Source organism: Myxine glutinosa, chromosome 2 (assembly GCF_964187855.1).
Source record: "Myxine glutinosa chromosome 2, kmMyxGlut1.1, whole genome shotgun sequence".
NCBI classification, from domain to species: domain Eukaryota; kingdom Metazoa; phylum Chordata; class Myxini; order Myxiniformes; family Myxinidae; genus Myxine; species Myxine glutinosa.
Genome location: NC_136262.1, coordinates 35,498,357 through 35,513,550, shown reverse-complemented (window position 1 = coordinate 35,513,550; position 15,194 = coordinate 35,498,357). Strand labels below are relative to the sequence as shown.

The following is a 15,194-nucleotide window of genomic DNA, read 5'->3' as shown; positions in this document are numbered from 1 at the left end:
TTTCTACTCTGAAGCAGGTTCTCCTCAAGGATTTGCCTGTATTTGGCTCCATTCATTGTTCACTCTGTCCTTACAAGTCTCCTTGTCCCTACTGCTGAAAAGCATTCCCATAGCATGATGCTACACCACCATGCTTCATGGTAGGATGGTGTTAGTTGGGTGATGAGTTGTGCTCGGTTTCTGCCAGAGGTAGATCCTTGCATTCATGCATTGAAGCTAGAGTTCAATTTTGGTCTCATGAGACCACAGAATCTTTTGCTTCATGCTTTCATGTGCCTTTTTGAAAGCTCCAGGCATGCTGTCATCTGCCCTTTTTCTCAGGAGTGGCTTCTGTCTAACCACTCTCCCATAACGCCTAGATTTGTGAAGTGCTGCAGAGACTGGTGTCCTTCAAGCAGGTTCTCCCATCTCAGCCAAGGAACTCTGTAGTTCTGTTGGAGTGGTCATTGTGGTCTTGGTCACAGTAAGGTCCACAGTAAGTGAAGTCACAACCAGCAGCTGAAAGGTTTTCTCCAGGCACGCGACGTCTATCGACTCCAACCTTTCGATATTTTATGATCCTTTTAATCGTCGCTTTGGTGGTTTTATACTGAAAGAAAACTTTTAGGAAGGGTATGACGATTATGAATACCACAGCTCTGAAGATGTATTTGGCTTTGCATAGCACCAACATGGTGGCTGTATGATTTTGTAATGTTACATTTGTTGGTGGAGTCAGGCCAGCTGTCCAACCAATAGGTGGAAAGGAGCATGACACACAGATGGATGGACAGACCAAAAAGTGTATTATCATATAGATTATGATATTATTACTTATGGCCATGTGCGTGAATATTGTGTTGATTCCAACTGTGTGTTTGTCTCTCTATTTGTCAGCAGAATAACTGGACGAGGCCAACTAGAATCTTGTAATTTGGGATAGAGCTTCATATTGTGAATGTATCTGATGAGTTAAACTAAACTTTGAACTCACAGGGAAACATATTGTTGTAGTCGCCTGACTCATCCTAGTTATCTGATCAGAATCACGACGAACTAGTCACGCCAACAAATTTATCCGAGCACTCCAAGCAGATTACTGGCCTGTTTGCCTTGTTTACCATGCTCAGGTAGAAAGTTGGAGCCAGTCGAGAGGCACACTGATAAGTACCGTGCACCCGATCACCCAAATGAATGACCCGAGCGGTGGCCGCTCGGACTCAGGTATGTACAACAGTATAATATGAAATTTAGTACAGGACTATATTTACTCAGGACATGGCCATAATTACTCAGCAAGAGTATTGGATAATTGTGTGTGTTTACAATATCAAGCTCTGTGCCAAACTTGGGGATTCTATGTGCTCTTGTTGTCGAGTTATTGTTCTGACAAACAGGCAAACACACAGATGCATTGATCACAATGCTCATGCAGAAAGCACATCGAAAGAGTTAGTGTGCACAAAGACCTCAAGACTTTGACAGGTCAGGTGATCGATATTCAGATTAACCACAGCTGTGACCAAGGAACACCTGACACTACCCCAAGATATAAAGTCAAAGTCCGAATCCAGAGTAAATCAGATGACTGCAGAGTCACCAGACAAACCACCCCAGACACCAGTGACAAATATTAGTATATACACCCTAATTTAGCTGTCATCTCCCCGTCCTTGTGGGGAATTCCCCACTGCAAGTCGTAATACGAGAATGAAAAGAATGGAAGAAATTTGGTATCTCTTCATATTGGGAACATGCATGTAAAGTTAGTTCACTTCTAAAAATGGTGTTGTCATACATCAAATCACAAAACAACCATGATTTCTTAGAAGTGAATCATAACGACATCTCCCTCGAAGGCATTCTTGTTTATTTTATTATTATCCTATTTGAATTAGTCTGCTGATAGTATTCAATTTTTATTTACTTCCATTCTTTCTTTCTTTTTGTCTTGCCTTTTTTTTCTCTGTCTTGCCTTTTGTTATATTCACCTTCCTTCCATCTATGTGAAATGTATTTGTTAATTTGTGTTATTCATACATAACAACAACATCAACAGCATACAGTCATCTCTTTCTTGCTCTCTGTGCAGAAGTTTGCACTTGAGCTAGAAAAATCAACACCACGAGTGGAACTCCTCATTGAACAATTGAAGAATTGGTTGGAGGCTTCACCTGACGCTCCAGAGATTGACATACTCAACAATCGTCGGCATGACATTGGTCAGGATTTATGTTCTTTAATTTTAGTTCCTCTGTTGTGCAATTAATTTTGCTTTCTGTGAATTTTTCTTCAGCACAATCCACTTGCCCAAGCTGTTTGAACAACTGATGGAGTTTCTTTTGAATTACTACATTTTTAACTCTGTGTGCATCACAGCAACTAATGCTCATGTTATGCACATTTTATTCAGAGTCAAGGTGGAGGAATGTGATCGCTGGTACAGCAGAGCGTCAACGCAGGCTCGAGGAGTCGCGTGATCTTCATGTCACATTCCAGAGTGTGCACATGCAACTCGGTCAGTGGCTGGCAGAAAAGAAACTCATGATCGGTGTCCTGGGACCGTTAGCCCTGGACCCTAACATGCTGTCCAGTCAAAAGCAGCAAGTGCAGGTAGGCTTCAGACAGTGGAATCTATGATCACTCGGATTGTCATCTTGCCATTTCTGCTCATTCTAATAATCAATTAAAGTTTTTTTTTTAACCTGAAAATTGTCTCTAATGCTCTTTGACTTTTCAACAGTTCCTGCAAAAGGAGTTTCAGACACGGAAGACACAAGTCGAGCAGCTAACACGCATTGCTCATGAAATCTCCAATGGTGGATCGCCAGTAGATCAAAAACACAATGACAACAATAATTTTTCCACTCCCATTGAAGACCAACTTTCGGACGTAACTGCAGCATGGCATGACTTGTCTCAAAAACTCACGGAACGTGCTGATCACATTGATGAGGTGCTGAACACGAGTCAAACGTTTTCCTCTAGCTTGGAAAATATCTCAGATGAAACACACAATCTAGCAAAGAGGCTCGAGCAGGTGTCTGGAGCAGGAGGTGCAGCCCAGGCTGAGGCAGTGAGCCAGCGACTTGCAGAGGCACAAGAAGTGCTGGATGGTGTGACAGCAATGGCTGTACAATTGGTTGATGCTGAGCAATTATGCAAACGTCTATCAGTGCTGCTGCAAGAGCAGTATCTGCAGCAGGAGGTGCACAGGAGGTTTGAGGTTACACAGAAACCTTGGCAGCAACTGCAAGAAAGGGCAGGTAAAACTTCTAGCAGTAGGTGATAAGTTGAAAATGTGTCTGGTTGTTTTCTCCTAATTTTATGTTTATACACAAAAATACCCCACTTCTTTGTTAAAAATTAAAAAGACATTTTTAATAGTTTGCTCATCTTTAAGTAACACTTTTCTCTCTTTCTTCTCTTCTGCACTGTTCATTGTGTTTTATGGCTGAAGCAAAGCATGTGGAGGAGCTACAGATGACCCTTACATCTTCCTGCCAGTTTTCCCACTCAATGATGCAGCTGAAGGGCTGGCTCAAGGCCTGCCGAGAAGACCAAAAGAAGCTACCTCCAATTTCAACTGACCATGACATTCTTATGCAGGAGCTTGAGAAGCAAGAACAGATCCAAGATCATCTCAAGGGTCGGGAGGATGAATTCCAGGCCACAATAGCTGAGGGAACAGCTTTGCTGAGAAGCCTGCAACAAAGGCCAGAAGAGCAGGCAATTGTAAGGCAGATGGAGGACCTGAAGAGTCAGTGGGAGGAGGTATCGGAGAAGGTGAGCTCAAGGAGGAAAGTTTTGAATCATTGTTTGAAGAAGTCAGAGAAGCTGAAGGAGATGACAGAATTAATATCCAACTATGTCAAGGAACTTGAAGTTGAATTGAGCCAGGAATGTGTAGCAACATTAAAGAAGGAACAACTGAAAATCCAACTAAAAGGTACTCGAGCCATCCAGTACAAGGCAAATCAAACAGAAGAACTGCTTGAACAACTGAATTTAGCAGCTGATGATTTGTGTAAAAGTTGTGAAGTAGGTGTTGAATCAGTGACTGAAATGAAAACTATCTTGTCTCGCAAAGTCAGAAATGTGGAGTCGCAATCCCAAACTCGTGTTAAGAAACTGGAAAGAATCTATGAGAAGCTCAAGGAATTTGAGAGCAAGACTGTGACTATTGAGGAAAAGCTGAGAAAGACGACTCAGAGCCTTGGAAAGCATCGCTCACATGAATTTGCATCCTTCCTTGAAGATAAAGATTTGGAAAAGATGAGGGCCTGTCGTGCTGAACTACACGTTTTGGAGAAAGAGGCTGGTGTATTGCAGGTAAATGCTAAACAACTTGCAGAGGAGTCTGGGGATTCAACAGGTGGATCTCGCTTGGTAGAGCAAGCACGTAGTCTTGCAAATGCAGTCTTAGAGGCTCACATTACTGCACAAAAGGCTTGCTCAGTACTGGAGTCCCAGATACAGGGTTTGGATCGGGCACGTTGCTTGATGAGACAGCTATTAACAGAGCAGGCAGATCTTGGAGAAGAATTGGACGCAATGGGGCCTTTGGGCCGTGGTCTGCCTGAGCTGAAATTGCGGCTGGAGGCACTGAATGAGCTGATACACAAAGCTGAAGACCTCGGGGCACGAGCAGATGAAGCAAGCAAGGACTTTGAGCAGTTGCGCTCAGCCTTACCAGTTACGGGCTCAGAGGCCATAGGCATGGAACGTGAGGTAGAAATGGTACGACGCAGGCATTCCCGACTCTTTGAACGGATATCTTGTGCACGAGAAGAAACCCAGACAACACTGAACAGAGTGGGGGAGTTCCACAGGAAGGTGGATGAGGTGTCGAGATTGCTAAATGATGCTGAAAAGGAGAGTTCATCTCAAGATGCTGTTGGGACAGAAATCGAGGTCATCAACCAACAGCTGGAGCAGTTCAAGGTGTGTTTTCCTATGTGTTATGTTATATTTTCATGTGTGAATCATGCCAAAAGCTAATTATATGATTTAAGGTTTCTGTTTACATAATACTCCACAATGACAATGTGAAACACACTACATGAACAAAAGTATGCTGACACCCCTTCTAATTAGTGGATTCGGCTGTTTCAGCCCCACACATTGCTGACAAGTATATAAAATCAAGCACACAGCCATGCAATCTCCATAGACAAACATTGGCTGTGGAATGGGCCATACTGAAGAGTTCAGTGACTTTCAACGTGGCACCGTCATATGATTTCACCTTTCCAACAAGTCAGTTCGTCAAATTTCTGCCCTGCTAGACCTGCCCCGGTCAACTGCAAGTGCAGTTATTGTGAAGTGGAAACGTCTAGGAGCAACAACAGCTCAGCCACGAAATGGTAGTCTACACAAGCTCACAGAACGGGACCGCCGAGTGCTGAAGCACATAGCGCCTAAAAATCGTCTGTCCTCGGTTACAACACTCATGACTGAGTTCCAAACTGCCTCTGGAAGCAATGTCAGCACAACAACTGTTCGTCGGGAGCTTCATGAAATGGGTTTCCATGGCGGAGCAGCCGCACACAAGCATAAGATCACCATGCGCAATGCCAAGCGTCGGCTGGAGTGGTGTAAAGCTCGCCGCCATTACACTCTGGAGCAGTGGAAACGCGTTCTCTGGAGTGATGAATCACGCTTCACCATCTGGCAGTCCGATGGACGAATCTGGGTTTGGTGGATGCCAGGAGAACGCTAACTGCCCAAATGCATAGTGCCAACTGTAAAGTTTGGTGGAGGAGGAATAATGGTCTGGGGCTGTTTTTCATGGTTCAGGCTAGGCCACTTAGTTCTAGTGAAGGGAAATTTTAATGCTATAGCATACAATGACATTCTAGATGATTGTGTGCTTCCAACTTTGTGGCAACAGTTTGGGAAAGGCCCTTTCCTGTTTCAGCATGACAATACCCCCTTTGCACAAAGCGAGGTCCATACAGAAATGGTTTATTGAGATCGGTGTGGAAGAACTTGACTGGCCTGCACAGAGCCCTGACCTCAACCCCATCAAACACTTTTGGGATGAATTGTTACACCGACTGCAAGCCAGGCCTAATCTCCCAACATCAATGCCCGGCCTCACTAATGCTTTTGTGGCTGAATGGAAGCAACTCCCCGCAGCAATGTTCCAACATCTAGTGGACAGCCTTTCCAGAAGAGTGGAGGCTGATATAGCAGCATAGGAGGGGGGGGGGGGGGGACCAACCCATATTAATGCCCATGATTTTGGAATGAGACGTTCGATAGCACATACGGATGTGATGTTCGGATGTCCCCATACTTTTGGCCATGTAGTGTGTCTGTTTGTGTGTTTATTTGACGTGGACCGCTAGACAGAATGAATTGAAAGCTGATGGTTCTATTTGAGGTGTGCATGGGATGCTTTTACGTGGTGGAACAATTCTCACTCCTGGGGTTCACTGTGAGGTGACGACCCCAACTTTCTCTACGTTAATGTGTATCATTTAGCAATGCTTGGTGTAATAAGTTATACAGTGTCCTAAAATACGCCATAGACTGTGGGATTATCCTGTCCGAAATGACGGATTCTTTGCTAATATGAATAAATTACCAAGCATCGATGTTTTAATATGTCCAATCCTTCCAGATCTTGCAAGCAAAGTGGAGTCAATCTTGGTTAGTACCTCGATGGGAGACATGTATGGAAGGCCGGGTTGTTGTAAAAGGAGCTCATTTTGTTTGTAAGCTGATGGGCTGTATACTAGCTAATTTAGTGTCCCACTCTCGTATGAGCCGTGCGGGCTATGAGCTATGAGCGTGCGGTGCAGGCATGCGGTGCGGGCTATGAGCCGTGCGGGCTATATAATATATATATATATTTTTTCTCGTATGAGCCGTGCGGGCATGAAATTGTTCCCTGTACGAAGTTGAACCAAACAAAAAATTTTTATCATGCTGTGATTCACATGGGGATGAAAAGCCGGCTGTTCCATGTGCACTTAGGTGGTGGACATTAATAATCCTACATCCCCTTTTTAAAAAGAGTGTGGCATTGTGTGATAGTACTCTGACCAAGTTTCTGGAGAGTTAAGGGACATGTTTTTCATTATAAAGTGATGTGGATATTTGGTTTCATAAAAGTTCAATTTCCCTTCAATCCTGGAAAATCTCACAGTCTCACCATATTACTGATAACAATCGGCCAGAGCGTCTCAACCTTTCCTAATCCAACCAGCATACTTACGAGTTCCAATGTTTCTCCCCCTCTCCCTTCTCTTTTCCTGTTCATTAATTCCCTCAATGTTTTTTTGCTCTGTCAGTTCTGCATTACTCTTCCGTGAGCCTCGCTCCTGTAAAGAAAAAATAGGTGACGATGAGAATTGCATTCGTAAATAGACGACAAGTAGATTAACAGAATTAAGATAATGGAAATATGGATATGGTACAGATGTGATGGGCCAAACAACCTCCCCCTAGGTCTCCTTCCAGCTTTGCACAATTATGATGCACCAATTATCTCAACATAGCACGAATTGCAAGTAGGCATATCTCATGATAACATGCGAACAAGGTTTAATGCGAAATTCAGCAAAGTAACATCATCAGCAGGAAAAGAGCAAGAAGAGATAAAACAAATGAGTTTTGCCAGAAGGGGGCGATGAAGAACAGTATGTATATAGATTCCCAGTACAGTAATATAATTGCGTCATGGTTTAGCATGTCATGGTTTAGCATGCCATGGTTTAGCATTTCATGGTTTAGCATTTCATGGTTTAGCATGTCATGGTTTAGCATTTCATGGTTTAGCATGTCATGGTTTAGCATGTCATGGTTTTGCATTTCATGGTTTAGCATGTCATGGTTTAGCATTTCATGGTTTAGCATGTCATGGTTTAGCATGTCATGGTTTTGCATTTCATGGTTTAGCATGTCATGGTTTAGCATTTCATGGTTTAGCATGTCATGGTTTAGCATGTCATGGTTTAGCATTTCATGGTTTAGCATGTCGTGGTTTAGCATTTCGTGGTTTAGCATTTCATGGTTTCGCATTTCGTGGTTTAGCATTTCATGGTTTAGCATTTCATGGTTTAGCATGTCACGGTTTAGCATGTCATGGTTTAGCATGTCACAGCTTAGCATGTCATGGTTTAGTATGTAATGCATGGTTTGGCATGTCACGGTTTAGTATGCTACAGTTTAGCATGTCATGTTTTAGTATGTAATGCTTTAACATGTCACGGTTTAGTATGCCACCGTTTATCATGTCACGGTTTAGCATGTCATGGTTTAGTATGTAATGCTTTAACATGTCAGGATTTAGTTTGCCACCGTTTATCATGTCACGGTTTAGCATGTCATGGTTTAGCATGTCACGGTTACATATCACTGTTTATCATGTCACAGTTTAGTATGCCACAGTTTAGCATGTCATGGTTTAGTATGTAATGCTTTAACATGTCACGGTTTAGTATGCCACAGTTTATCAGGTCATGGTTTAGCATGTCATGGTTACATATCACTGTTTATCATGTCATGGTTTAGTATGTATTGGTTTAGCATGTCACTGTTTATCATGTTATGGTTTAGCATGTCACTGTTATATATCACTGTTTATCATGTCACAGTTTAGTATGTAATGCATGTCACAGTTTAGTATGTAATGCATGTCACAGTTTAGCATGTCATGGTTTAGTATGTCACTGTTTAGCATGTCACAGTTTGGTATGTGATGGTTTAACTTGTCACGGTTTAACATGACACAGTTTAGCATGTCATAGTTTAGCATGCCACGGTTTAGCATGTCATGGTTTAGCATGTCACAGTTTTGACGGCAAGTTTTAATTTTTATCTCATGCACTGTTCTAAGGCTTGTGGAGGAGCTTATACATGTACAATCACATGCAGTGCAACATGAATGACAAGGACATTAGTGTATATGGATTATGCATTGGCACCTGCATTCACTGCATGAGTCATAAGCCAGGAGGTCAGATGGGAACATTAACAGGCATATCCAAGGGCTTAAATGCTTTTGAGGGGTCTTATTGGGGTTGTAAATCCTGAGGGACAATAATCTGACCACAAAATGCCATCCTGGAAAAGAAATGTGTCATTCAGAGGGTTGTAATACGGCTAGTCTCTCATCTGCAGTAATCTGGATGTTCAAGGTATGATGTGAACAAGAGAGTGCTCAAAGTAAATAACCACTGCCTCCAAATTCACGTTGGCTATCATGTAAAATTTTAAGATGAGTTAAGGATAAAGCTTTACTAAAACAATAACAGCAATGTCAGCACACTTGAAGGTTGCGGCTCGTGCATGTAGGATTGTAGGTGCAGCAGGCCTTTTGCTTGCCTGCACTATAAACATGGTCATCGCAGCCAAGCCAGGGCAGTGTAAAAAAGGCCGTGGTATCATCGAGTCACCAACGAGACATGGCAACCGACGGTTTCCATGGCACGCCTCGGGAAAGACAAATCGCACTGTAGTAAGGCGACAGCTGGGGCCATGTGCAAGGGATAGAGCTGCCTGATGGGCTGAGGTTGGCAGATGGTCTTTGTCTTTTGCTCCTGTGTTCGTGGGCCGTGAATTTGTGGCTGGAGATGATTCCGTCTCTTCCCCCGCAGACTCCATGAAATCACGTGAATTAAACAGCCGGTGTCCGAAAATCCTCGAGCCTTGTCAGGAATGAGAGGACAAAGCTGGTTTTTTTCCTGTAATCCATATTCCGAATCTTTAACCAAACAAAAGAGTATTTAAGGAGTACTATGACAATACAACATGGCATGTTTTCCCCTTATTCCGGACTTAGCTCATTGTCCTTCCAAACTTTGCTTTATTTGTGGCTTTCATTGTTGTAAATGTTTCTTTTGTTTTACAACAAGAAATACTTTAGGTTTGGGTTCTCACTAGCGATGTAATCCATAGGTTTGGTTATGTTTGGGTTGCTTGTCTGTAAACGCCAGGGAATCGATTCCGCGACGTATCAATAAGCAAAAGTGAATTGAAATACGCTTCGGATATTTTGCGCTCACGTTTTACATGAAATGCAATACGTCTTCGCTTTTTTTCTCAACCAACCCAACCAATGTCATTACACCAATGGAGGCACCGCTTTTCATCTCCACCAAGGTCCCATTGTCTGACCATTGTTGGCGGATAAAGAAGGCATTAAAAAAAACGGTCGTTCATGGTATTTGCCTCATTTTGTCGCATTGACCCCGTGGAGTGCTTGTAAAGGGCCTGCCTCGGGCCATGTTTCGGGTTGATGCAGCTGCACATGGTTAAGAAAGGGCCAAAGTGCACCGGCGCAGGTTGTGTCTCCAAGGAGCCCCAGAGTTCTGGCTGATTGTTATCAGCGGAAAGTGAGCGTCTTGATCACGAGGGTAACGGCTCCGAGGCCGGGTAGGGCTGGCCAAAAGGGGTCCTGAGGATCTGAGTGGGTCGTGAAAACGCAGTAATAAATTGCTACCTCTATGCGTGCCAACAATGGGGTGTTTGTAAAAGGAGCCTCATAACTAATGCATTCGTTTCTGTCTTCTTTTCATGCGCAACAACTACCAGACAAATGATAGTAATGTGCCAATGTGATGATTTCCTGTAAGCTGTTTGTATTGTGTCGGTGAGACTCCATGGGCCTCGTCTTGTTTCGCTATCCTTTGAAACCAATTGTATGTATGGTGCACTATCAGCTTACAACGCTAAAAGATGTGGATGATTTCACTCGTTTTGTAATATACCCAGTCATTTCAAGTTGTGAATGAGCCCTTCAATTTTTTTTTTTTCAATGTATCCCTTTAATGTATCATTTTGAAGTGTAATGTGCATGTTTCATAACATTTTGTTCAAATGTATCAAATTATTCTTCCTCTTGTGAAAACAGAAAGCTCGGAACGCTATGATTCAGCATGCTGATGCCTAGGCCGAGGCCTCAAGGCTGGGATGACATGCGTGGAAGGGTACACATAACCACAAGGGGAATTACCTCCAGTGTCGGACAAGAAGCAGGTGGTGGGTGTGCATAGGAAGTGACGAGCTCATAACGTTTCGCATATGTTGTCGGGAGCGATACGCCGGCGGTTCGTTTTTAGCGTGGACTTTTTATGGAGACGCATTCAGCAATAATGGTTCAATGCAGAAACTTTGCACAATCGTAATGTCTATCCTGAGAAAGTTATACAGGATGTGACGTCAGCGCTGGCAAGAACATTCTGGGTTGAAGCAACATGGTGGCCATCGTAGTCACGTGATGTGGGACAGAGTTGTTTCATTAGGTTCCTTGTGAAGAACATCAAAGGAACTGAAATTCACAGTCGACTGTACAATTTGATGAGGCATGGCTTTCATGTATTATGTTTATATAGTGCAGTTAGTTTAAAATGGCCAGGAGGTGGTCAGTGATGTCAAACATCCTCAAGCAAACATTGAAATAATTTTGGGGAATTCTCCAGATTATTAGATGTGAAATGGCAGGAAAATTCGATATATAATGTTGAAAGTGTGGAAGCCATCATTCATTCTCACTTGAAATGCTTTTCTATGAGGTCTTATTGCTCTTCCATGAGCCTCGATATTGTACAGCCAAAAATAATAATATAAAGATGAGCTCAAGGTGGGGTACCATACGACTTCCACCAAACATTTTTTTCTTCCTGAGAGTTTGTTTTCTCTATTCATTTTGTTCACCCTGTTCGTGCTCTCCTACTCATTCTTCCCCACATCCTTTATTTCTTCAATTCTCCCTCTATTTTGTCCCTCATCCCTGCTTTTGGTGTCACCTCCTCTTTCTACTCTTCCCTTTGTTCTGTTATGTCCTGGTCCGTTCTGCGTTCTAGTTCTTCCATGAGCCTCGACATTTTATGCAAAAATATAAAGTACCTGGGTACTCCATCATGTAGAAGGCTTGGAAAATTCTCTATCATCTCCCATGCAGTCCTGACTTTCCACCTTGTGATTTTCATGTTTTTTGACCACTGGAACAACATATAGGCGGCATTAAAGTACACGTCCTGAAATGGCTGTGGAGCAGTACAAAGATTTCTAAACAGGTGACTGGCATGACTACATCAATGGGACAAGCGTATATGTTTATTGGGGGAGAGGATCCGATATCAGAATTGTTGTGATTTCAGGTCATTTTGGCCTGACAGGAGTGTCGTCTGTTGCTTTTGGTTGCCATGGCAAAAATTATACAATAGATTGGTGAAATATTTTTAGGCTTCCCCATACTTTTTGATTTTCAAGAATATAAAGTCCACATCAACCTTGAGCTGTTTGTCTTGTCAGTATGTCCATTTGTCCATGATTGGCATCTCCATTATGACACTTAGAACTTGTATGATAAAAACTACCCTTGCATAAACTGAGTATCCAAAGGCTAAACTTCTCATACCTTCATTCATTACCTTCTTCTGATATGGAAGTAAATTGGAATCATCGAGTTAAACGTTGCTGTCTGTTCAGATACAAATTGAATTACAACAACTCACTTTTAGCCTCTTCTCTGAAACCCTTGCAATATCCAGAACATGGCTGCCAGGCTGATAGTTCAGGCTGGGAAATTTGATCACATCTCTCCAATACGTGACTTTCGGTTGTAATCCGCCGCAGGTTACTCAGCGCATGTGCAGAAACCCCAAGTACAAAGTCCACCGGGTTGCTTTGGACGTATATCATGTGTCCGGGATATGGATTGCAGCATGACATGGCATCTCCTGGTGAAAGGAGAAGCATCCATTCATGTGTGTGTCGTTGGTTGTTATCTCCATATGTGGGTTTCAGAACACGCGGAACAGAGCCCTGCCAGGTCTCAAGTATCCACCTTCGTGTGTGCGTGTATACATGACTTTGTGAGCATGTATATGTGTGTGTGTGCAAGTTGTTGTTGCTGGCTGATACTGATCGTATGGAGTCGCATAATGACTGGTTTATAACCGAAAGGTTTTCAGATTCACAAGTGTATGCAAGACTCTCTGTGTTGCCCTGATGAAGCCCCAACAAGGGCAAAACCAGGTCGTAACTGTGGGTTTTGTATACACTTGTGACAGTATCTGAACTAAGATCTAAATTATGATGCACTGCTAGATGACTCCTCCGGAGCTTGGTAGGCAAGGCGTACTTACGTGGCAGTGACGTCACGGCGTGCACTAATTAGTGCACGCCGCACTGAAATTAAAGATTCTGATTGGTTGCTCCCAACCGCATCCAGGTGACTCCATATAATGAGTGGATACCAGAGGTAATGTGCTGTGTGGCAGGCGGTGCTTATCGCTCCCATTAAGGTGCAGCGAGAGCTGGATGGGATACCTTAAAGGCGGTTCACCACTGATGGTATGGAGTCGCATAATGACTGATATATATATTGTTGCGGATTTGAGAATCCTTTGTTGTAAATATCACCCTCTGTAAATAGTGTAATGATCCTTGTAAATACCTCCGTTAAGTGTAAAGGTCAAAGGTCGTCCCCTTAGTTAATCCATCGCAAGCACGTAGGCCACCATATACCCTTCTAAATAGTTATTTCTTATTCTATGTAGTTTAAGGCTCTGTTTCCCACTAGTTGACCCTGCATTGCACCGAATTGAAATAAGATAGATCCCTCCGACACCCCCATGGCCTCTTCAAAGCGCCAGTACGGCGGCGTTCACCACTACTGCTTTGTGCGGTTTTCTGCGGCGTTCGCCACAACTGCTTTGGGCGGTTTTCTGTGGCGTTCGCCACTACTGCTTTGGGCGGTTTTCTTCACCCCAAGACTCCATTACGCACACGGTCAACTCGGGGAAGAAGGGCGTGGCCGGCCCATCGTCTTCAGGAGGTGGAGCCAGGAAGCCCTTGCGCCCAACCAGGACTCGGTGGGCACGGCTTGATAAGGTGTGGTCATGGCTTGGTAGGGCGTGGCTATATAACCCGCGGCGCGACGCCCCCACCTCAGACGACTGAGGGAGCAGATGACCGAGGGAGCCCGAGGCGTGCAGCGACAACCAGCCCCTGCCGCGTGCAACGAGAATACATGTGCCTACCGCCGCCTTGCTCGCTTCCAGCCCGGAGAGGATCTGCTTGCTGTGCCGCCCTGCCAAACCTTCCAGCCTTGTGGTCCCACCTTCCTCGCCCTCCAGCCAATCCAATCTGCAATTCCCTATTCGTGTGAGTGAGTTCGTTCTGTCTGTATTGTCCTGGGTATAAGTAAGCTTGTATAAGTTAATATTTGCACTGTGTCTCCTGCTGCTTCTGTCTTTATTTTCGTATTTTTCCTTCTTCCTTGGTTTCTTTGGTCTTGTACATAATAGTTAGTAATAAATCCCTGTTCTTCCTACCTTGCCTTCTTTCCTTTACATCCGTTTCGTTTTAGTGATTTCCCCATTGAACACCTGTGGCACGATTTTGGCCAACGTTTCAGGATCGGGTGTAGTATTGTTAATGGTTCGAGCCGCGGCTGCTAATCCGCTCGGCAAATAACATCTTGTCCACGGTCTCGAACGAGGTTGCTCACCTGCCTCTCTGGGGGGAGATGGGCAGCTTCAGGACTCACGTCGGTCAGTCGCAGACAAGGGGACTAATCCCCCCTTGGTAAGGGGAAAAGGGGCCGACGGTGAGATCCGTAACAATATTATATATATTTATATATATTGTATATATTATTTATATTTTATATATTATATATATATTATTTATATATATATATATATACTGTACAGGGTGATTGAAAAGTAACTCCCTATTTTAAAATATTTAGAAATTATTTATTTATTGTAATATTTTTCTCAAATTTTTAGTGTTTGTTCCTTAATGTATGAGAATTTAATCTGTGTTGGTTTTTTTTCAGATTATTTTTTGTTTGAAATTCGGAAGCCCTACAAACATGGCTGGACGTCTTACCCTGCAGGAGCGTGCCCAGCTAGTGGTATGAAGATTGGTCTGATCTCTTTAAAAATATCCTCTGGTCTGATGAAGCGGTATTTCACATTGGTGGGTTTGTGAACAGTCACAACTGCTATTACTGGGCAGGAGAAGATCCTCGTGTTATTTCTGAAAAAACGCAATATCGGCCCAAGGTAACGGTGTGGTGTGGAATGACTTCGGAAAGGATTGTAGGTCCCTTCATTCTTCGCGATACCATGAATGCCAAAAGGTACCTCACCATGCTGCAAGACGAAATCTGGCCAATTATCAGTGCTTCGGAGAATGTTGAAGATTTGATTTTCATGCAAGATGGCGCTCCTCCACATTTTGCTATT

General features: G+C 43.4%; 1 protein-coding gene and 1 long non-coding RNA gene across 2 annotated transcripts in view; one reads left to right on the top strand and one right to left on the bottom strand.

Annotated features, from left to right (window-relative positions):
- The window catches only part of DST (dystonin), a 390,037-nt gene that overhangs the window by 222,548 nt on the left and 152,295 nt on the right, over window positions 1-15,194 (top strand). Inside the window, exons 55-58 of the mRNA XM_078772579.1 lie at window positions 2,072-2,201; window positions 2,393-2,592; window positions 2,723-3,245; window positions 3,440-4,923. Of these exons, the coding sequence (XP_078628705.1) occupies window positions 2,072-2,201; window positions 2,393-2,592; window positions 2,723-3,245; window positions 3,440-4,923 (2,337 nt within the window). The remainder of the gene's footprint in view (window positions 1-2,071; window positions 2,202-2,392; window positions 2,593-2,722; window positions 3,246-3,439; window positions 4,924-15,194) is intronic.
- LOC144891019 (uncharacterized) lies at window positions 7,205-12,577 on the bottom strand. Its single transcript, XR_013622654.1, has 3 exons — window positions 12,450-12,577; window positions 11,839-11,933; window positions 7,205-7,310 (listed from the first exon to the last, which is right to left on the bottom strand). It is a non-coding gene; the product is annotated as an uncharacterized LOC144891019 (long non-coding RNA).